This window comes from Quercus lobata, chromosome 5 (assembly GCF_001633185.2).
Source record: "Quercus lobata isolate SW786 chromosome 5, ValleyOak3.0 Primary Assembly, whole genome shotgun sequence".
NCBI classification, from domain to species: domain Eukaryota; kingdom Viridiplantae; phylum Streptophyta; class Magnoliopsida; order Fagales; family Fagaceae; genus Quercus; species Quercus lobata.
In genome coordinates, this window is record NC_044908.1 from 23,285,168 (window position 1) to 23,309,696 (window position 24,529).

A 24,529-nucleotide genomic window follows, 5' to 3' on the forward strand; every position below is an offset into this window, starting at 1 on the left:
TGCAGTAGCAATAATGGAAGCATTGCGACTGTGCTAGAAGAAAGTTCGAGAGGTAATAATGGGAAGCCATCCCAGAACATTGATAACTGACAGAATTCATCCACGACATGAATGCTTCGAGTTATGCACAATTCCTATTTGAGATATAAGATACTGCAAGTCTTTTTCAACTCTGCAACTTTCATTATGTATAGAATAATTAGACAAAAATTAAATCAGTTTACTTTCACAATAGCATCAATGATTCTTCTCATTGCTTACATTTACAACATGAAGAAAAATAATTGCGATAAGGTATAGACGTATTAGCCCTTATTAAAACTCCTAATAAAACCATTAAAAATATGGATACATCTTGTCTAGTCAAATTCAGGTATAGCCCTCTTCACACAAGCATGTATAACAAACTACATTCATACTAACTAGTGTAGTATAGTATGAAAAAGTTTAGGGCACAACGAAATTCCACAATACTTTTTTAATATTCTTATTTTGAGTTGTGGTCTGTTTTTTCTTATTTTAGTATTTATCTAGCTTCCATCATAGAAATTGTGACATTATTTATGGAACAATTTTCTAGCTTATTTTTAGAAATCTCTATCTCTTCCCCAAACGTGTTAATAAAAAATGTAGGTTGTTTTGGAGGAGATAACTGAAGAGTTTCATTTGAAAGCATGGAGACAACATCCAACATAGTGGGTCTATCTGTTGCTTGGTCTTGTACACATAAGAGACCAACATGGATGCATCTTGATACTTCATATGGACAACATGACTCATCTTGTATTGACGGGTCTATTAGCTCGAAATCCTTACCTTCATTCCATAATTTCCATGCCTGTTACAAATCCAATTATACAAAGATTATTAACTATTAAGTTCAAAATTCCATATTCAAGTGAAGAAAGCTTAAATTTCAAACTTACATATACTATGAGGTTGAGTGGAGAATCAGAATAATGGCGATTATTATTTTTTTTGCCGCTAACAATTTCCAATAGGAGGACTCCAAAGCTGAATACGTCAGTTTTTATTGAAACAACACCATTCATGGCATATTCGGGAGACATATAACCGCTGAAATAATAATTGACCAACGAACTTTAGTGTTTGAACAAGCACATGCATACAAACACACACAAACTCACAAATAGAATTAAATTGTGCTTACGTGAAATGCAATGAATACTTACTATGTTCCAACAACTCTATTTGTGTTTTCTTCTAATCCTTTCGATCCAAAGATCCTAGCCATGCCAAAATCAGATATTTTTGGATTCATCTCTTCATCAAGCAAAATGTTGCTTGCTTTTAAATCTCGGTGAATTACTCTTAATCTTGAATATTTGTGGAGATAAACAAGTCCTTGAGCAATGCCTTCAATGATATTGAAGCGTGTTTTCCAATTTAATATGTACTTTTTTAGTTGGATCTGACTCATTGTAGAAAACAATAGCAAGAAAATGATAAGCATTGATTGAATCTACATTATATAAAAAAGAATATATATCATCACATAACCAAATTTTCCTAGTAATGGACATATGTCTTACCAAATAGGAAGATGTCCAAGCTTTTGTTGGGCATGTACTCATAGATTAGTATTTTTTCTTCTTCTTGAATGCAAAAGCCTAAAAGCCTTACTAGATTAGTGTGTTGAAGTTTCGAAATGAGAATAGTTTCATTCTTGAATTCTACCAATCCTTGTCCAGAACTTTTTGAAAGTCTCTTTATTGCGATTTCTTGTCCATTAGGTAATTTTCCCTGAAAGTTATCGCGTTAGTCTAATTTTATTCACATTATCTAATTCAATATGTATTTACATTAATCAACTTTCTAGCAAGATACTACTTAGTGTGTGGGCTTACTCAAGTGCCACTTTATTGAATCGATTATCTAGGCTTTGTCATAAGTTAACATTTATGTCCCAAAAACAAAAAATATTGAGAGAGAATTGGGTTAGGTTAAGTCATAGAATCAAATCTTTATCATAAGAAATCAATAAGTCTAAAAATAACAAATGTCATCAGATTTTTTATAATTATTGAGATATTAGGTTGTGATTGGTGACAATAAAAATAATATAAGTGATGACCTCAGTAAAAGTGATGTTGTGTGGATTAGAATTTGTCATCTCTATAAGTTATGGAAAAAATTATAAAAATATATTATATGGATAGCATTATTGGGGAGAAATAGATAGAGAGGTGTCAAGAACTTACTTTATAAACTGGTCCAAAACCACCCTCTCCTAATTTATTTTCTGTTGAGAAATTACTTGTAGCAACATAAATGCTTTCAAAGCTAAAGACATGCAACTCATGGCTATTTTTCCCATTGTTGTTTTGTTTGTTCCCTTCGTCATCTACCGTTGAAGGTATTGCATTCCCTGCAAGTTCTTGTATGAGCATCTTTTGTTTCCTTTCTCTCTCTCCTAATTCACACATATGCAAAGTATTAATTTTTTTTTTTTTTTTAAATTATGCTTGATCATCAGTAAGTCTAACAAAATATTTAGCAAGAGCATTGATTACCTTCCACTTTGTGCTTTTTCTGTTTTGCATAATATAAGGAGCACAACAAGATGATAATGATTCCCCCTATTGCCACAATGAGCCATATCCACCACCTGTTTGGCTTTGCTGCATTGACAAACAAAGTTTACTGTTCTACTAGTAACGGTATTTTTTTTTTCTTTTTGTTAAGGCTTTAGGCTCCAGTAGTCACAATATTAACCAATTCTCAGACAAGAAATTAATTAAATTAATTATGCTTTAGTTTTGAACTAAATAACATCACACATGCATGGATCACATAAAGACTCCAAAAAGATGAAACAAGAAAACTAATGAAACAAATCTTTTCATAATAAAAACCTAGAGGGATTTAACCGTCAATCCTCAATGCAACAAATCCACTAGAAGTCTAGAATAGAATAGAAGTTTATACAAAACATTTAACCCTAAATCTACCACACAACTTTGATATCCATAAACTCCTCTATTTTGACTTGTTGCACATGAACTTCTAGTTCGTGAATCCGAGATCTACTTTCAAAATTTTGTGCCAGTAACTATGATTGTAAACTAGATGTAGCAACTTTACTTAATCACTGGATATTTAGTATGCAAATAGGTCTCTAGTTGATGCTTTAAGAGAGTTTGGAAAATTCCAAATTTGTGTACAAATACACTATTGTCTCATGTGTGTAAGAACGTGCTCTAAGACTTGCTAATATAGTGTACTTGAGATGCTAGATATCCTAGATCCAACGACTAAGAAGAACTGCTAAAAAACCAATCTACACAGATCTTGATCAATTGAGATGTGCAGTTCGACTGGTTGAATTAAGTGATTCTAGGCCGGTTGATGTCCAATGCAACAAAAGTCCAATTTTTACATTATTGAGTCTTCAATTATTCAAACCTTAATTTGTCTTGATCAAATAACTTACCCATACCAATTAACCAGACAAACTAGGTTCTAAGTTGTTACAATTGTTCATAGTTTGCCAACCTAAACAATATGGACCTAACAGTCACTTTTTATAATTATTTACTATGCTTTAAGATGCAAGGATTGGTTGTGCTTTAAAAATCAAAATAAGACTGACAAAATTCATCTTCGGCTTTGACCTGTAGGGGCTTCAAATCTTTTGGGATTCTAGTCTTTGTATTTTTCTTTTCAAGCTAGGACTAAGATTCTTTGTTCACAATTTAAACCAAAGATATCTTCAACGTTTTTAACTCTAATTCAGCTTTCCTGTGAGAAGAATTGTGTTCTTGGGAGTTCGAACAACATTAGATGTCTGTAATATTATAGCGTTAGCGGATTGGAATTATTTATGTTTTACTAGTGTTTTAAATGTAGAACAATTAGTCTCTTAATTGGAAGAAGCTACAGATTGTTAGAGATATTCCCCCTGATTTTTTATTAATTTGACTATCATCAACTACATCCTTTGTTTTATGTAACTTAAAACATATAAGGAAGTCAATCCCTTAAAGCATATGTGTTAATGGTAGAAATCATATTCCTTGGTTGAAGGGATTCAATTTTACAGTCAATGACTATATTTAGTAACAACGTACATCTCTAAGACTATGGCTTTGAGAATAGAGGTTCACTATTTTTCACATCTTCATCACTATTACACTAATAAGCTTCAATTTCGATCAAAACAATGCATCTTTTTGGCGTATTCTTTAAATCATCTGGATATGGGCGTTTGGATCTTGACAATGGTCGTATGTATTTATCGGATCATGTTGTCTTTAATGAAATGACGCTTCCTTCCAAGAACTGCAAGGCCACTTCACAAATGCTGCTAGCATTGAGTGTGTAGCGACCATTGCACACACTCAAACAGCTATTGTCCCTTCAAACCCGATGCCTAGTTCCCCATCCTTGCACCTCCTCATCAGCTATACCTATCTCAATCCAAACATCTTGTAGGGAAAGTCCTAGCAACCTCTACCATTACTTCTCTGATGAAGACCTCCCCAGTCCCCACCTGAGGTAACAGGACCTCCCTATACCGCAAATGAGTTTCATCATCAGTTGCAAAAGGACTAGAATGAACACCATCTGGAGCTATTTCTGAAAGTATTTTTTTGTAGGTGCGCTTAGTGCGTAGTAGTTCATGAGAAGAGATTGTGGAATAGTAATACCAAATCCAACTTCTGAAGCAGGGTATATCTGGTTCACTTTTCATAGGTTTCCTAATATAAAAAAAGCCCTGTTCTAGCAAACTAAAAACTCTAGTTTATATTGCAAGGAAATGGGCTGGCCAAATATGTAGTTGATCTTTTTCAACACACTAAAATGGATAATGCCAAACGATACTCTTTGCCGCCATTACAAGTAAGAAGATGGCTGCAACTGATGGTGATCCTCTCATTGGTCCTATCGAATACCAACATGTGTTCAGTTCTCTTCAATATTTGTCTCACTCGACCTGATTTGGCTTACATGGTTAATCAAGCATGACAATTTGTGCACCAACCCACCATCATTCATTGGACAATTGTGAATTGTGTTTTACACTATCTCAAGGGAAATTTTGACAACTGTATTATAATTCAACATGGATCATAATCACAGTTACAAGTTTACTCAGGACACTGATAGAAGAGGTGATCATCACTTCACTGGGGGTTATTGTGTTTTGCTTGGTATTGGTCCAATATCATGGAGTGGTGCAAATTAGCAAATGGTATCGCACTTAAGTGCAATAGCCGAATACCATCCATTAGCACACACTAAAATCGAAATTTCTTGGTTAAACTCCTTACTCAAAGACCTTATGGTTGCGCTTTCTTCTATTGTTCGGTGTGACAATATCAACTCCATTGCTCTTACCTCCAATCCTGTATTCCATTCTAGAATTAAATACTTAGGAGTTGATTACCACTGTGTTTGTGATAAGTGTAGTTGCCAAAGAATTGGATGATAGGTACAAGTGCACCGAAGGACCTATCCACTTTGCACTTTCAAAATTTGAAAAACCAAGCTTATTATGGCCTGGTAGCATCCGACAAGATTGCAGGGGCAGTGTTAGAGAAAACCACAATCTTCTCCATGATTTTTGAATTGGATGTCTAGCGAAAGCAATACCCTTTTTTTTTTTATCAACTTATTGCGTATAAGGAATTCCATCCCTTGATTAGAGCAATTGTGTTAATGGTAAAAATCATATTCTTAGATTGAAGGAATCAAGTTGTAAAGAAGGAATCAAGTTGTAAAGTCACTAGAGTGTAATGATTATATATTAACAATATATTTATATAAAACTTCAAGACTAAGGTTTGAGCTTAAAGGTTCTCTGTTTTCATCGGTCTGTTCTAGTTTATTTCACAATTTGGATGATTCACAAACCTTTTAAGATAAAGCTTATGGCAATTATTCAACATCTTGAGAAATTAATACAACGGACTTTAATCTATTTTTATTATGGCTGGGTTTGGATCCAGCTTTTTGCGTTTGCGTTTACGTTCCTTCACTTTTTTTATTTTTTTTTCCAGCTGCTGCGCACTCATTTAGGGAACAACGGCTACTGTTCATGTGAACAGTAGCTGGCAATGGTTGACTTTTCAGTGTTTTTATTAGTTCTGTGGGTCTCATGAATAGTATACGGGACCCACAAATTACACTTTTTATCAACTTTTTCATTAAAAATGAGTCCCACATACTATTCACACATTTAAAAATTATTTTGCTACAGTGTTTTAAGTTTTCAGTTTTCAGTTTCTGCAAAATAAGTTCTATCCAAACAGACCCTATGTCCTCAAAAAGATAACCCTATAATTTTCTAACAAGGTCTTCAGAAGCAGCTAGATTATCAAACCTACAGCTACAGATCAAAGCCATGTCTATATGTTCTTATGCACATCTAATACAAGCATTATATGCAATAAATGTGTTAAGTTCAGCACGAAGTAGTCTTACCTTTGTATTCAAGGAAGTATATTGTTTGAGCATTCTGGGACCATTCAATACTTGGGACCCTGGTCCAAATCTTACAGCCAATGTCATCCTGCTTTGAAGACGCATAGGCCACACAAGAACAGTTGTTCAAGCATCTGTTCTGACAATCCATACGGGTCAGGTTGTCACTCTCATTAAACTCGAAAACATCGCCATCCACTATGTGAGCTGAATCTTTAATAAATGTGTAATCATGTCTCCTGCACTCCGGAAGTGTTTGCTTCACACATCCTCCACTTGAAGCAGGGGAAAGAGTACTACATTCAACAAGCAACCTTTCACATAAATAAAGGTTTCCCAAGTGATTTATCCTTAAGCGTGGGAATATTGCATCATTACTCGTTGAGTAATTGAAGTATGTCTCATTCTCATTCGTTATCTTCACAAAGGAGTAGTAGGCACCTCTTTGGTCTGGTAAAGTGAAACCATTTGTTGGCCACAACTGGTAACCCTTTTCGTTCGAAAACCCACCAGTCCAATAGGCTTCCCCGTGCCACAAGATGACAAATTCATTTCCTGGTTTCGGGTCCTTGTTCATGCCAAAGGAAAAGGACCCAAAGTCAGGTACCACAACACTTCTCCATGATCTTAAAGCCCAATTATGTCCAGTTATTTTGTTGACTCCCAGTTTCATCCCTGGTAGAAGTGTGTCAGTGGGATAATCAAAGCTTTGCCACAAATCCTGCTTCACAGTTCCATCTGAATTCAGTTCTTGTAGTACAAAATTACCGGTATCAAGTAGAACAGCACTAGTGTTACTAGCTCCTTGAGTTGAATATAGTGAAATAGAATGACCCTCGTCACCGTATGAAATTTTCAAGCTCCCATAGTCATCAATAGTAAGACTTGAAGATTTGCCAAAGATTGGAGCGTCTGGATTGGCAACCCACACTACATCCGAGAGGCGGTCACCACTGTACCATATACCCAAGTAGTAATTGTTAGGTGTAAGGTTGAAGAATCCTAATCTAAAGCTTCCATCAGCTGAAACTAATTCACCACCATCTTTGAGCTCCTGTCGTTGCACTAATGTGTTTGTCTGCTGGGGAGAAGATGGGCCTAAGATGAGTAGAAAACATAATAAATTGAAGATAAATTTCGGTGCTATGGTTGCCATGAAAGACAATCTTTGATTCTCTTTTTGGTAAGCTATGGTGCAGGCAAGAATTGGGTTTGTTCACATATTAAGCACAACGATGGAAAGACAATCTCCAGGGGATGCTGTTGGAGATTTCCAGAAAGCTAAACTTGTGGCTCATATTCATGTAACAAAAAAAATGTGTCATAATAAGCCGGTTGGACCGGTACTAATTAGCCATCTATGTTGAATAATTGAACAAATATGATTGACATTTCAGAGCAATGTGGAACTATGTGGAGGTAGCCGTGTCTAAATGGCTCACCAAACCATCCAAGCTAGCCTCCATTGACTGTCAGGAGGCAGCCACTGATGAACAAGGGTGCCGTGAGATGCTGCTAAAGAAATTGAGGCACCGTATGCACCCATGCGTGGACTGGAGGGGAATCTATTAAAATCCAGCACTGAACCAAAATAATGATTATCTCAATTTTTTTTTTTTTTTTTTTTAGCAGAATAATTATCTCAATTAATATAAGGTCTACAAGTATGCATTTGCCAAATACATGAAATACCCAAATACATTTCCCCTCCACTCCACATCCGGGTGTGTACAGGGTGGTCAAATTTTCGCCTATTTTTGCATCGAATTGATGGCATTGCTACTTCATTCCATTACCCTATTTTCTTAGCAAAATAATATTTTATTTTCTGATTAAGCATTCAATTCAAGTCTCCTCGTTACCTTGGACTTGTAAGTGTTTCAAGTTATTTTAGTTATTTCAAGCTTGTATTTAAAGACATTTCAAGTAATATTTAGTCATATTTTTGCATTTAAAGTTATTTCTTCATTTAAATTTCAGTTATATATATTTTCAATTTATCCTCTTATTCTGATATTTTACTAATAAAACTTTAAATTATGTGTAATTGTAGTACTTAATAGCCCCTTTCATCTTTCTTTTTTTTTTTTTTTGGAGTAAATTCCATTAATATACCTTGAGGTTTGGGCTAATATACCAACTAGGTTCAAGACTTTTTAAAACTAACTAATTTGGTCTTTAAAGCCAACTTAATCCCTAAAACAGTTGATAAAAAATAACTAATTGTTTTGGGACTAAATTGGTTAGTTTTGAAAAGTCTTGGACCTAGTTGGCATTAACCCAAACCTCAAGGTTTGTTAGTACAATTTACCCCTTTTTTTTAAAAATGCTTAAATTACAATTTACATTGTTAATATTTGGGGTCATTTTGATTTTGTCCACTAAAATTTAAATTTTGATTATGAACTCTTAACGTTTTGCAGTATTTTGATTTGATTTCTTACATGCATGTCTGTGCTAATGTGTCTTTTAATGGCCTCAACTCAAAATGACAGCTTTAATTAAAATGGGTCATTTTGAATTCTTTTGAGCCACATCAGAATCTTTTAAAATATCCTTTTTTTTTTATTATTATTACTCCTTGCCGATTTTATTTCTTTGTCATTTTTCTATTATGATATTTTCCAATAATATTAATACCACACACAAACACACATACTATGCCAAAACTGTCCTACGTGCCTCTGACTATGATCAATTATGTCACTATCACATATACACCATCATTTGGTCAAACTTTTACTCAAGGAAGTTTTCCTGCTCGTGATATTAACACAAAAATGGGAAATTTTATTCAAAATTATTAAAAGTTGGCATATGTTAATTCCTACGTACCACTCTGCAGCTGCCACTTCAACTAATCCAATTACGTCGATCCTTTGGCACGTCCACTATCACTTAGGCCAATTTCAGACACAGATTACATATATTATATTCACTGCAACTGATTTGGAGGCACTCTTCAACTAGGTTTCGTCTCACCATAATATCCATTTTTGTGTACGCTTTTGACCACATCAGGCAATTCTCCGTGGCTCAAGCTATAATCATGTGACTTTTATTAATCCATCTCTTTCTTTTTCTCGTAAACTCGTCGCCTCTCATATTCTTCATGTTCACATTGCTAATGGGTCTACTACGACTATTACTCATTCTGAATGTACCACTGCACAAATGACTTTTCCTTAAACTTCATGACCCCACTATGGGAGGCTCTGGATATTTTGTAATTTTCGCAGATGATTATTCTCGTTATTCTTAGCTTTATATATCATTAAACATAGATTTGATGTGATTGATATTTATCTTAATTTTATAAAAAGGATTGCTATTCAGTTTTCCAAAACAATTAAAATCTTGAATTTTAAGAATGTCATGTGATATCGCTCCGAATCAGTAAGGTGAATGATCTGGCTTCGGTGGGCTACTGAAGTGGTTGAAGGCCTACAAGAAACAAACAGTCAAAGAGGAGACCGGAGAATACCGGCCAAACCCTCTCCGATGAAGAAGTTAGTCTCGCAGAGAAGGGAGTTCCAAGTATTTGGGAGTAATGTCTCAGAAAAGTTCTTACCTCTGTCGGGTTCAAACCGGTCCTTTATATAGGGATCCTAGGGACGGTTATTTGTCCAATAACCTCCTCAAGATTTGTGGAAGCCAACGAGTCCAGAGTTAACTTCCTCAACAGCTACTAAAATCGTAACCGCTAACGGAAGTTAACTTATTTGATGGATTCGTTGAGATAGTTGCGGGTTTAGTAACCGCTACAGAGAGTTGAAAGTTCTAAGTGTTGCGTATTCGTCCGTCTGGTGGAGGACTGTTTGGTCATCCATGAACATCTGAAGGTCGTCCATGGACAACCTTCATCATGGACGACTTTATCGTCCATGGGAGACTTCACTGATCAAGATTAGTATTATTGTCCATGAACACTTTTACTTCTTCTGGGGTGATCCTTGGTCGAACTTGCTCAATTAGCTCTGGACGACACTTTTGGATGAACCAGAGTTAGACTAATTTTCTGCTCCCCTATCACCATGGAATTTGAACGACTTGATTTCATCGGTCTCTTAAATGGTCATCACTGTTTTTGTCCTACATCCTAGTAAAATGCTCGAGAAGAACGCAAATATCGACTTAATTATACTCGTGCTCTACTCATCTCAACCTATTTTCTTGAATCATTATGGGGAGCAGCTTCCTTAACTATAGTCTATACCGAAAATTGACAAATTGTATTATTTTCTTTGTCTTGACATCAAGTCTCATTATGGACAATTGTATGCTATAGTGCATGTCTCATTCTTCTTCAACCTCATGAACACACCAAACTCGAGTCTTACGTTTTTTTGATGAAAAGGAAATTCAATTAAAACAAACTAAGAAGCAACAATAGGTTCAGGACAAAGCCTGTTAGAGTACATGCCACTAAGGTCATTCTCAGAAACTAAACTAATGTCCACAAGCGGACTTTCAAAGGAAGTAAAAACTAAATATTGATTGGTGCTCATCCTAGCCAGACTATCCGCGCAACGGTTCATTTGCTGGAAGCAGTGCTTAAATTGGATCTAATGAAAGTGGCATGCCAGCAGCCTGCAATCATCCAAAATAGGGGAAATGACATTATTCACATACTCAGAGTTACCTAAAGCATCTACAATGGATTTAGCATCTAGTTCAACAATCAAAGAGAATATATTCAAATTGTAGCACATTAACAGCCCATCCCTCAACCCCCACAACTCAGCCACAAAGCTAGTTGTTAACCCAATTTGCCTAGCGAAGCCCCTCACCCATTTGCCATGCTCATCTCGAACTACACCACCACAACCAGCCATCCCTGGGTTTCCAGCAAATGAACCGTCTGTGTTGAGCTTCATCCATCCTCCAGGAGGTTGCTCCAATGGATTCTCTTAACTCTCTTACATATCAGCATTCTTGGGGAGGAAAAGCAGTGAATGTACTCCGTCACTTGGTTTACTATCTCAACTACCAATTTTGGATTCTAGGTTTTCCTTCTAAACACAACTTGATTCCTATCTTTCCATATCAACTAGACTGTAAAAGAGAATAAAATTCTCCACGAAAACTTTGCAAGATTGGCACTCCCATTCTGTCTTCCATTGAAATTCAACCATTCTTGGAGATTGCTATCCCAAAACACCGTGTTAGATGATCTGATCCCTAAACGAGACCAAACAGATTTTACTCCGCAGCAGTCCCAAAAGGCGTAAAGAATGGTTTCCGGCTCACCTTGGCAGATGGGGCAATCCTCCTCCTCTACAATACCTCTTCTCACAAGGCAAGCCATTACTCCGATGCTACTGTGAGTGCACATCCACAAAAAAATTTTAATACGAGCAAAGTATCAGCTTTCCATATCTAGTTCGCATAGTATCGGAGTCAAGACCCAAAAAGAACTTGTAAGCACTCTTTAAGTCAAAAGTCTCGTGAGAAGAGCCAGCCCAATCTAATTTGTCGCTTCCTTTGGTTGTAAAAGCAATCGGCGTGGCCTGAATTAGCATTTTAATTTCTACTAGGAGATCAAAGGATAGTTTATCCCAATCTCAACCATAATCTAGAATAATGTCCTTTATCTCAAGTTGGCTGGCTTCTTGCGATAAAGGTCCCTGAATAAGCTGCCTAAGAGGCCCTTTGCTCATCCAGCTACTATCCCAAACATTCAAATTATTGTCTCTGCCTACCAGCCACCTACAACCTTTATTGAATGTTTCCATTCCTCTTTTCATTGCTGCCTAAGTTGAAGAACACGGAAGATTATTGGCATTACAGGAACAATATTTTCTAAGTTAAAATTTGGGCCCACGGAGTCTCTTTCTCCGTATGAAATCTCCAATTGAGCTTGGTTAGAAGGGCTACATTTCTTCCCCTTGATGATTGCAGCCGGAGCCCCCCTTCCTTCTTCAGTCTAGTCACCTTCTACCAACCAACCCAATGCACTTTGTTGGCTGATTCTGTGGAACCCCATAAAAAATTCCTATTAATCCGATCTATCCCATCCAAGATTCTGACAGGTAGGTGAGTGCACTGCATGACATAAGAAGGAATTGCAGCTGAAGAGGCTTGAATCAACACTGTACACCCCGCCAATGATAGCATGTTTGCTTTCCATCCCGATAATTTCTGTTTCACTCTATCCAAAATGAAATTATAATCCTGGGAAGAAATTCCCGGTTGTTTCATTGGAATGCCAAGGTACTTTCCAAGGAAAGGGGTAGAAGAAAATCCAAGGATGTCACTTAAAGACTCCCTGGTATCCCTATCCACATTAGGCAAAAAATAGACTCTGGATTTTGATTCACTTACTAACTGTCCTGTCATGTTGCAAAATGTATCTAACACATCAGTAATGGCAAAGCAATTCACGTAGTCAGCCTTGGGAAAAAACACAAGGTCGTTCGCAAACAGCAAGTGGGAGAAGGCAGAGCCGCTTTGAGAAGCTTTAACTAGCTGCCATAATTTTTTACTGCATTTCTCCTCAATAAGTTGGCCAAGGAAGTCCATGCATAGAATGAATAGGTAAGGGAAAAGAGAGTCCCCTTGCCTTATTCCCCTTGTTGGATAAATTGGATCCAAAGCTTCTCCGTTAAACAAGATTGATGTAGACACCGAAGTTACACAACTCATTATCAGATCAATAAGGTCTTCTGGCATGTTTACTTTAATGAGCGTCTCTCTTATAAAACTTCATTCTAACTTATCATACGCCTTCTTCAAATCTATTTTAAGTGTCGTGTATCCAACCTTCCCCTTTTTCTTTCCTAAAGAGTGAATGACTTCCTGCGCTATTATGGCATTACAAATACCCTTTCTTCCCGATACAAAAGCCGTTTGTAGTGGTGAGATGAGCTTCTCCAGGAGAGGTCTCAGTCTGGCCATAATAATCTTTGTGACTACTTTATAAATTGTATTACATAAGCTAATAGGTCTGAAGTTGCCCAAAGTTTTTGGGCCTTGAATCTTTGGTATAAGGACTATGTAGGTTTTGTTCAGGTACTCGGGAATTTTTCTTTTCTCGAAAATCTTTTTAACTTCATCAACCACTGATTTTCCCACTGTAGGCCAGAATCTTTGAAAGAAACCAGCATGGTGACCATCTGGCCCCAGAGCTTTAAAAGCTTTAAGGGACCACAACGCTGCTTTAACCTCCTCTTCTATAACACCACCACTAATGCTAACCTTTTTCTCTTCCGAGAGTCTAGGCTGCCATTGAGGACAAATACAAGGTGCTCGAGAAGTTGTGGAAAGAGATGTCGTATAAATCTCCTCAAAGCCCCTCTGAATAAACTCCTTGATTTGACTTTCCTCATTCATCCACTCCCCTACTACATTTTCCATGGCCACAATCTGATTCCTCTTTCTTCTGACCAACGTTGAGACATGGTGGAAAGCTGTGTTGCGGTCACCCTGAATCATCCAATTAACTCTGGATTTCAAAGCCCAAAGTTCCTCCTCTTGGCTAAGAATCATATCAAGTTCCTTCAGTAGCTCGTTTTCAAGATTAAGGAGGAAACTTGAAGGCTTGATAGATATAGCTCACTAAATACCATTCAATCTGGCCATAAGATTCTTCTTTCTTGTAAAAATATTTCCAAATTAAGTCTTGTTCCAAACTACAGCTTCCTTCGTAAATCTTTCAATGGCATCCTTGAGCCTCGGCATCTTCCTCCATGCCTAAGAAATAATTTTCGAAAAGGAGGAATCTAGCAGCCAGCAAGTTTGGAATTTAAAAGGTTTCCCTTTCCTACTAAGAACTCTTGGCTGCATCTCCATCAAAACAGGGCAGTGATCCGAATGACTCCTAGTGAGGTGCACAACTTTAGCATCATGATATAACAAACACCAACTTGGATTAACAAAAAACTCGAGTCTTACTCTCACTAATGTTATGTCCATTTTTTCTCACATGGTACTTACTATAGAACAAAGCAACGAATTGAGCTTTAGAAAGCCGTTTCACGTTAGCGCATCCATTTTCTTGCTTGATAGCACTTTAGAAACATTGTAAGGTGTTTAGGCTTTACCATTCACATAGAAATGGATTTTCAGTTTACTACGTATTTCAAAACATATAATCTTTTGAAAAACACACCATTCTCTTTCTCATCTCCAAAATTTGTCATCTTGAGTTTTAGGGGATGATAGACTGATAAGGTGATAAGCCTCTAATTGAATTCCTAAACTTATAAACTAAGTTATTTAGCTTTACTAACAAGACAAACAAAGTAATAGGGCTAATCTATCTAGGGCTACTTTTCCTATAAATATGTTGTGCTAGTACAATTTTACGTTAGAACATCAATTCAATCTTCCTTTCTTTAATTTTAAAGCAACGACATAACTTACTTTTGAGGGCACTGGGGCAAACAATCGGTTCTTGAGCCTTATTAACAAGTAGGTTTACAAGTTATTGGTGACTTTGTTTTCAAGTCTTCCTGTGGGCTTATTAGTTATTACCATTTATCCTAGTCAATAGGTTTTTAGGTCATGGTTTTAAGATTATGGTTTTTCTTTTTTCTTTTTTTGTGGGTGAATTTAAGATTTAAACATCAGTTACTCTAGATTAGTATTATATTAAAATCTAATTTTGTGAATTTAAAAAAAAAAAATCATTGCAAAATTATTCTATATTTGTAATCATTAACATATCACATTGACTCCTAAATAAGTTATTTTAGTTAAGAATACATTAGCTATTCTAATTAGATTTAAACACATGGATTCATTGATCAATGAAGTATAACTTTAAACAATATTCTTGTTTTTAAAATAATTAAATTCAATACAATATGTGTTTGAATTTAATTAAAATACATAATTTACTTCACCCAAGGATTTATACATTTTTTAATCAAGATAGAAATTTTACGCTAGCCTAATTTAAGTATATATGTGTATGAAACTCCCCATAATTTTTTTCTAGGGGGTCAATAATGGTAGAGCCAAGAATTTATTGGTGAGGGTAGGCATGAGTAAAAAATAAGATGATTATTTTTTTTTTTTTTCTGTATATACAACTTTCATGTTATATACAATACAACTATATTGTATAATAGTCTAAAAAATTATTAACAGTTTAAAGATCGTTAAGACGACAATTATTAGATACATAAACAAATAGAATTAAATAACTAATCATACATTTTTTATCAAATTACTAATAACTTATTATATTTATAAGTTATATCAATTGAATAAAAAATATATAGAATAAATAAGAATAGTAAGACACTTAGGAGTAGGGTTGGAAGTAAGTGTGAAACTAAGAAAAATAATACTCTAGTAATAAATTTTTTCTTTTGAAGTATATGATTTTTTAAATATGCATGCAGTCACTCTCTTGGAATTGGAGTAAGCAGTAAAAGATTTTTTGGACTTGGAAATGTGTAGAGCACCTATCAAAATACTTGATCGAACATAGAGAAAAACTAAGAAAACATAAAAACTAAGGATCCAGTTCAAGCTTATTTCAATTGGGCTTAACAAAAAATTTAAAGTCAGGGTGTTCAAATTTTTATTGTAGGGGTCAAAACAACCAAAAAAAAAATTTTTAATTATACATAATTTTTCTTTTTGGACTAGGTCAAGGGGTTCATTTGAAACACTTATACTTGTGAAGTGACTATCACACCAAACCCAAGGATTTATACCTAAATTTACCTTCTTCTTCTTTTTTAAATAAATTTAACCCTGGTAATTTTTTATTTTCTTGACAGAAAATGATTCCCTTGTTCAAAAAGAAAATTAGCTAAATAAGGATATAACAAAATGTTCAAACTTAAAAAACAATAAATAAAAATAAAAGCTAATGTTTTACCTGGAAGCTGCTTTGGATTATTATGGGAAGACATGTTCAATAATTGAGAAAGGAAAAAAGAGAGGCAAGCAGAGAGAGTTAGGGTTATAACAAGGTATTTTTGGGACGTGACCTAGTTTGGGGCACTAGGTTTTATAGCTCTGTTTTTTGATAACTTAGCTGTTAATTTTTCAAAACAATAAAATAAAGATAAAGACAAGACATAATTACTTTCAGCCATGCTGCCAAGATCTTACAATATCATTAAAACCAATTACTTGCATGCGATAATTAATAATAGATTATGCATTCCTGATGTATTGATTTAACTACATAATAATGCGATTACAAGTTCTGTCTTTTTTATCTCTGCCTCTCCCCTTCCCGGTAACTGAAAAACTCATTCATGCAAAACAAATTAATAATAACTAGTCGCTAACCCGTGCTATGCACGGGAACTTACCTATTTATGTGGTAAACTAAAATGATTTTATAAAATTTTAAATTGATTAAGAAACTACATTATTGCATGAATTGCTCTTGTATAACTTCAATTTGTGTTACAATTTGATAAAGAAGTCATTGTTTGAACATGCAATGACTTACGAAAAATATTAAAGAATAGTTTATGACTATAAACCTATAACTATTGAAAAGAATCAAAAGATTAAGAGCTTAAAAATTATAAAAATATATATATGTGTGTGACCGCACAATAGAGAAATATAAGAGAAAAATTTGTTACACTCAAAATAATAATTCATGGTTATAATCATTGAAATTTTCCAGATAGTTTTAGATATTACAAAAATATAACTCAAAAAGTCAGATGTTAAAACTTCCAAAGGGCCAAAAAATATTAAGGAATCATAAGATTTACATCCTATAAATTATTGAAACAAAACTATATATATATATATATATATGATTTTATAATAGAGAAATATAAAAGAAAAATTGATTACCTTCAAAAGAATAATACATGATATAGTTGTTAAAACCTGCTAAACATGTTCAAATATTACAAAAACTAACACAAAAATTCAGATGTGAAAACTTCCAAAATGCCAAGAACATATGACTATTCAAAAGAGAAAAATAAGAAGAAGAAAAAAGTACATGAACCTATAAAGTAATAAGTTTTAAATTTTAATGGGTCTAAACTTTAAACAATGAAAAAAAATCACATGTTAGGTTGTGTTCCTAGCAACCTTGAAAGAAAAAGTAAAGGAAAAAAAAAAAAAAAAAAAAAACTATGAAATACCATCAAGCAATAAGTTTTAATGGGTTTAAACTACAAACAATGAACAAAAATAATCATAAACAATCATAGGTGCAGGGTTTGGTTACCAAAATCAGATAGTTGTAAAACACAACCTTTCAACATTGATTTAGGGTTATGCAGAAGGCAACATAAATCACAAAAAATTGTTTTTACATCACTGCAAAAAATATTAAATAAAAATAATTCCTAGAATTATATGAGATAATTAAGAAGAACATCAAGCCCTTGCGTGGATGTTATTTGTGGACGACTTCCATCACTGCAATTCATAGACTTTGTTGTTAATAAGACAATCGAGTTCAAAACTAAAAGCGATTAGGTAGCCTTTGTACTACAGGATTTGTTCTCGTTGAAGAATCAACTTGCTTCCTACTATGGCTTCAATTTGATATGTGTGTTTTCTTTGTGAAAATTTGAGTGAGTATGAAGGGTTTCGACCTTGGCAGAAGTTTATATTTGTGAAACTTTTTGTTATAGAATTTTAGTTGAAATAGAATTTTCAAGCTTTTGAAACATATATCTAATAGAGTTTTATTTAAACTATACTATTGTAATACTTGATAAGATATAAAACCAAAAATAAAAAGAATCTAAAATAAAAAGGAAAAGAAAAAGAAAGTAGTGATGACGTGGAAAATTGTGGAAGCTCCAAATGCTTCGGTTTTATATATATAACTAGTCGCTAACCCGTGCGATGCACGGGAAAGCTATTGATAACTTCCCCAATATGAAAAAAAAATAAATAAATAATCAAGATCATGGTATAAATTATATACCAAACTAATAAAATCTATCACTTACAAAGTAATAAAATCTATCACATACAATGAGATATCGTGATAACCAAGAGCTTGAGATAATATTTAGAAAATATATAACTAATATAAGTACACTCCAATACAATTAATTACACAAATATAGTTAATTCCATACTCATTCAATCAAATATCTTTCATAAATTACGTTAATCATTCTTGATATTCAAGATGTATCTAAATTTTAACATTGTCAGTAAACAAAGATGCTAGACCTCAATGGGATTGAAAAGGAAACATAATGCCAATTTACACAATTGCTGAAATAAATTGCATGGAAGAGTCGAACAAAAATTGTAAATTTTCACTTATAAAAGTTACAACTTAAGAGGAAAAATAAAATACTAAGACCAAAAGTGAAACTCTAACACCAATAATGTTGTATAGTCTCAACCTTCAAATGAATAAAATGACATTGTTAGGAAGCAAAGACAAATAAATGTACCAAATTTTGAGTAAAGATTGCTTTAGTCATCTGGCTTAAATAGTAGAACTATTTTTAAAAAAATTGCTTTGGACACTTGTAAGCCAATAAACAAAACAAACCCTCATCACACAAATTTGGAAAGAATAGATGTTGAAATATATGAATGTAAAAAAGAAGAAAAGGTACCAATTGAATGGCAAAAAAGAGCATTAATCGAGTAAAAATATAAATTGATCATATATATGAAAAAAAAAAAGGGTGAGACATTGAATTCAAGCTGAAGATGAGCTACTAATAACATATTTCATAATTTAAATTCAAATTCAAATCTATAAAGATGTATTTCATGACTCTAGCCGACCTTTTCTTTACATACCAACAATAAAAAAAAATAAAACAAAGTTATAAATCAAAGTTTACAATTGTTTTATGTGTTAGTTTTTTTATTATAAATTATTATTGTTTCTTGATTACACCTAGCAAATACAAATATATTCGTAACAAATTAATGGTGAAATATGTTTAGTATTCCATAGCAAAAGTGATTCTCATCAGGATTTGAAATCATGAAAAACAAATAAACTAACCAAAAAAATATTCAAAAGATTTTATTTCCTTTTCAAATTAGTGGTGAAGGGAAAAATAAAACTATAGCTCCCCAATCTTTAATCTCTCTCTCTATATATCTTCATTGAGGCATTCCCTTAAAAAAATCATCAACATTGCTAATCAATGCAATAAACCCCAAAATGCAAGAGTAGGGAAAACCGATTAAAAAAAGTATTAAAACAAACAAAAGGGTCAAAAAATTTTATCACCTTTAGTCTTGCAGTAAGGTAGAAGCTTGGCTCACTGCATAATGGTTTTCAACCACCTACAAATCAAAAAATCTCAAATTAAATTGCTGAAATTTTTTTTAGCTTTTCCGGTTTAGAGTTTTGTTTACATTGCAAACCTTTGCTCAAGGTGATGGCATTTTTGGCAGGTTACTATCATAAGCTCGCAAAAATTTTCTTGTTTTACTCAATTTGTACAATCATACACCCCATTAACCCCACGGTGGGGTTAAACTGCCGGTATAAAACATGGAATTCAAATTGGATTTAAAATACTCGTATTAGAATAGCCAACTATAATACTACTTTCTAACTGAAACAACCTCCTCAAATATCTAGTACAATTTACATAGACGCACAAATGTGAAAAGAATCTGACTTGAAGGCCCAAACTAACTGAGAAGGAAGAAGCTGATCTAAGACTTCAATATATGTAAAAACTACATAGTACGTTTGCCAATAAAAGTTAAAACACCATAAATTAATTGTCATATAATCATACGTACATTCAGATTCGCATATGGTGGACAACCGTCGGGGGGTGGATGTGCATGGGGATGTGGTGGTGAATGCTGGCAATGTGGTGATGATGATTGTGAGTACTGCTGGCATGGTGGTGGTGGTGATGATGATGGTGACTGTTGTCACGGTGATGGTGATGATGTTTGCGACTGTGGTCAGGGACTGGTGCCGGTACGTAGATGGGGAGTTTGGGAACATGGTTCTTCTGGCTCATCTTTGCCTCCTTCGTCTTTGTTTCCACCCTCACCTCCACCTTCTCCGTCATCACTTGCCTCACTCCTCCATCCTTGCGGTCTCTCTTCTTGCTAGATTTTCTGGAGCAAGCAAATATTACCTGAGATCTTTCTCATTGAATTTGACGGAGAGAGCTTTGTTTTTAGGTTTCTTGCGTATGGTCTTGTAGACAAGTTTTACTGCATATGGTCTTGTAGTAGGGTTTTATATAGAGTAGTTTTGCTTAAAAAAATAATAAATATATAAGATATAAAACCTAAAATAAAAAGAAAATTAAAATAGTGGTGACGTGGAAAAAATAATAAATATATAAGATATAAAACCTAAATAAAAAGAAAATTAAAATAGTGGTGACGTGGAAAATTATGGGAGCTTCAAAGGCTTCGGTTTTATATATATACTAGTTATAGGCCCATGCGTTGCACGGTTTTATGAAAAAATTTATAAAATAAATATATAAATAATTATATATTTTAATAGATTCAATAAATAATTATCTCACTAAAATAAGGGGTAAGATTTCTTCCTAAAACTAAATTAAATTGATTTCCAAATTGAATTTTAAATTGATAATTATTTTTAAAAAAAACATACTAAAAAAATTGATAAATCTAAAATTAATATAATCTTGATAATATTATAAATTAAAATTAAAGTTGATAATTCAAGAATACACATGTAGAACATCTTGATAATTTGATGTAACATAAAAATCAAATAAGAAAATTGTTAAAATTAATCTATTAATTCTAACCATATTTAATCATTAATTCTAAGACCCTAACCCTAAGCATATAAATTAGATCAAAGCTAAGAAAATTAGTTTAAACAAAAGGCAACCAATACACAAAACCTAATCAATTTAATAAAAACAAAATACAAAAACAAAAGAGGAACTTTTAGAAACTTGACAATGTTTTGCACGGTTTTATGAAAAAACTTATAAAATATATGTATAAATAATTATATATTTTAATAATTATTATAACAAAATAAGTACTAATTTGTTAGTGACTTGAAGTATTGTTAAAAATAATATCAATGATTAAAAAATGTTAGAAGTATTTTTTTCCTTTGGAAAATCTTTAAATACTTATTTGTACATTATGTTTTTAGAGTATCCTTGTTCTTCTTTGTCGTTGTTCTTTATTAAAATCTTTAGACATAGTATTATAAAAATTGGCCACTTTTAAGAGATAGAACTATTCAAAGAATAATAACCTTTAATTTGTTCTAATCATAGAACCTATCATAATTTTTGCTTCCTGTATGTTGCACGATTTTATACATAAATTCATATAATACAAAATTTATTTGAGAAACAAAAAGAAAATGAATAGTTTGAATTGTAAGAGAGACACTACGTGTAAATGAAAAAAAAAAATTGCAGAGCTCTACATATAGATTACACACCTTTCTTAGGATGCTTGGAATCTTTTATGATAAACTTGGAAAACAAAATCAAGAAAAAAATTAAACCGAGTTAGAAAAAAAAAAAATTGAACCATATAGATTGTAAAATTGCATGAGTCTATGACCATTTAATATCAGGCTTTAAAATAAATTTTTTTCTGTAAAGAGCTATCATTTCCACTTTGATTTTACTACTTTAGTCAAATAAGTTCCATAATCGCAAGGAAAAAAAAAACCTAATTTAGATAATGATGGTCCAAAATTTTGCAATTTAAAACCAAAATTATAAAAAGATTAATGAAGAATTTGTTGGGAATAGAAAATTATACTAATAATTAGCAAAAAAATATTAATTAATGTTGCAAACGGATACATAATTCTATGCGCACTTTACATAAATAAATGCTAATATTCAAAATAAAAATAAAAATAAAAAGTAAAAAGGAAACAACATGAATAAATCATACTTGGCAAAATTTATTTCATTTTGTTTGATAAATTATATAAAATAAATCCTATTAACTTAGTTTTAGTGTATTTAAATGATCTAGAAAAATAATGAATCATATACTTTTGAGCCTAATCACATCTAGCAAAATAATAAAGCATTCAAAATATTGAAAGGCAATTTAAGTTCATCTATGCTTGCATGAGATACGTACCTATTCATAGTAGCAATGAAAGCCTCATCTCTGAGATGAAGAATCAATGTAATGCTAATAAAATAAAATAAAAATAAAAAATAAAAGAGAAAGAGAATAAAATATTTTGATAATATAATTAAATTTAATAACAAATAAACTGAAAAAAGAATTAATTCAAAAAATTAATGGAGATATTCTGATTTGTAACTTGATATTCTGATAAAATAATATTAATTTAATACTAACAATAATAATTAATAAAATTTAAGTTGCAATTTGAGGAAAATAGAATTTTAGAATATAAAATAGATTAACATTGATTGAGTTTAACAATCAATTAGTAAAAGGAACTAATTGAAAAAAGTAAATTAGTAAAGGGATTTTTTCAAGTGATAGTCCAATAGGGAAAAAAAAAATCAAAGCCCAAAAAAAAAAAACACACACACACGCACACACAAAAGAATTCAAAATTTTGAGAATTAAAAAAAAAATCATAAACTTACTTGAAAGGAATCAAGAACTTGAATGGGTGTCCCATGTTTTCCTTCTTTATAATAAACTTCCTTTGACATAAGATCCATGCATGCAACTTCTGGAAAAAAAGAAAAAGAAAAAGAAAGTAAGATTAATTTATTAGATCAAAACTATAATATAGCTATACATATTAGATCAAAACTATTAAATACAAATACATATGCTTAAGTTGTTAATTAAAAATTTTCAATTCTGATAATAATTAAAATTGAAAACATAAAGAACCACAATACACACAAACATATGAAAAAGCCCTAGATGGAACAAATAAAATAAAATCCATAAAATAATTTAAAACATGATTAAGTAAAAGGTTCAGTTGCAAATAATAAACAATATAAAATTCTTAACAATAAAAAAAGGTTGTTGAGTTAAGAAAAGGGGGACTTGAACACTCCCTTTTGAGGCAATTAACATGAACGGAATGTAATTCGTGATGTGATGGGCTAAAGAAAGAGCTTTGCTTCCTTGCCTACCACTGAAGGTGTGTAATGGAAAAGGCTTCTCAGTATTATGAACAATTTGAGAGCATTAAAAAAAATAAAAATAAAAATAAGAACAATTTGAGAATGATTCTAAAAAAAAGAGAGCAATATGAGATTGAGAATTTTTTTTTTAATCACCATATGGGAAGAGAGAGCCATAGTATTAATAAAGAATTTGTATGTATAATGTTATGGTTAATCGTAGTTTTTAGATGGAATGATTAACATTGACAATCTGTTGTGATAGAAATTGCCAAGTAATAGATATCAATACTTCAAATGAAGCTAACATGATATAAACCCTATATGAGTAAACTATTAATTAAAAGTTAATAGTAAAATTAAAATATAAGTTAAAACTATTAATTTTATTTAATGATAATCAATTTAGAAATTCTAGGAGAAGAAAATAAGGACAAATATATATATATATATATATATATATATATATTTTTTTTTTTTTTTAATCTAAAAAAATTTCGGCAATTTGGTCAAACCACTTGACGTAACCATAGCATTTAAGCCCAACTTTTATTATATAAATGTGGAATGAGATTTAAATTTAGAAATTTTTTAAAATAGACTTTTAATTAGAGTAGAATTAAAATTTTGAAAATTTAGATGAGAAATATTATCTAAATTAAATTTTTGTATGTTAAATATTATCCCTTAATTTAAGAAATATATCATAACAAATAAAAAAATAATGTTAATATAATTTTATTTAATGATAAGAATGAATTAGAGTCCTGGTAGTATACTATTCCTTTTTAGTTCTTTAAAAATCGAAAAATTTAATAAAATTTCTGCAATTTGGTGAAACCACGTGGTGCAACCACAGCGTTTAAGCCCAACTTTTAATATATAAAATATGATATAGATAATAATAATAATATATAGATAATTATTATTATTATTATTATTATTATTACCAAAAAAGTTATACATACCGGGATATTAAAAAGTCTTTGATAATAACTCTAATACATATATATATATATATATATATATATATATATATACACACACTATAAAACTAAAGTCTATGACTATTTTTGAGTCTGTCATATAAG

General features: G+C 32.4%; 1 protein-coding gene across 1 annotated transcript; it reads right to left on the reverse strand.

The window, feature by feature from the left end:
* Nucleotides 1-245: 245 nt before the first annotated feature.
* On the reverse strand, nt 246-7,741 carry LOC115989689 (G-type lectin S-receptor-like serine/threonine-protein kinase CES101). The gene is made up of 7 exons (XM_031113502.1): nt 6,448-7,741; nt 2,535-2,642; nt 2,223-2,434; nt 1,543-1,764; nt 1,194-1,432; nt 927-1,077; nt 246-838 (listed from the first exon to the last, which is right to left on the reverse strand). The coding sequence occupies exons 1-7, from the start codon at nt 7,601-7,603 to the stop codon at nt 527-529; spliced, it is 2,400 nt and encodes a 799-aa protein (XP_030969362.1). The 5' UTR covers nt 7,604-7,741; the 3' UTR covers nt 246-526.
* Nucleotides 7,742-24,529: the final 16,788 nt, after the last annotated feature.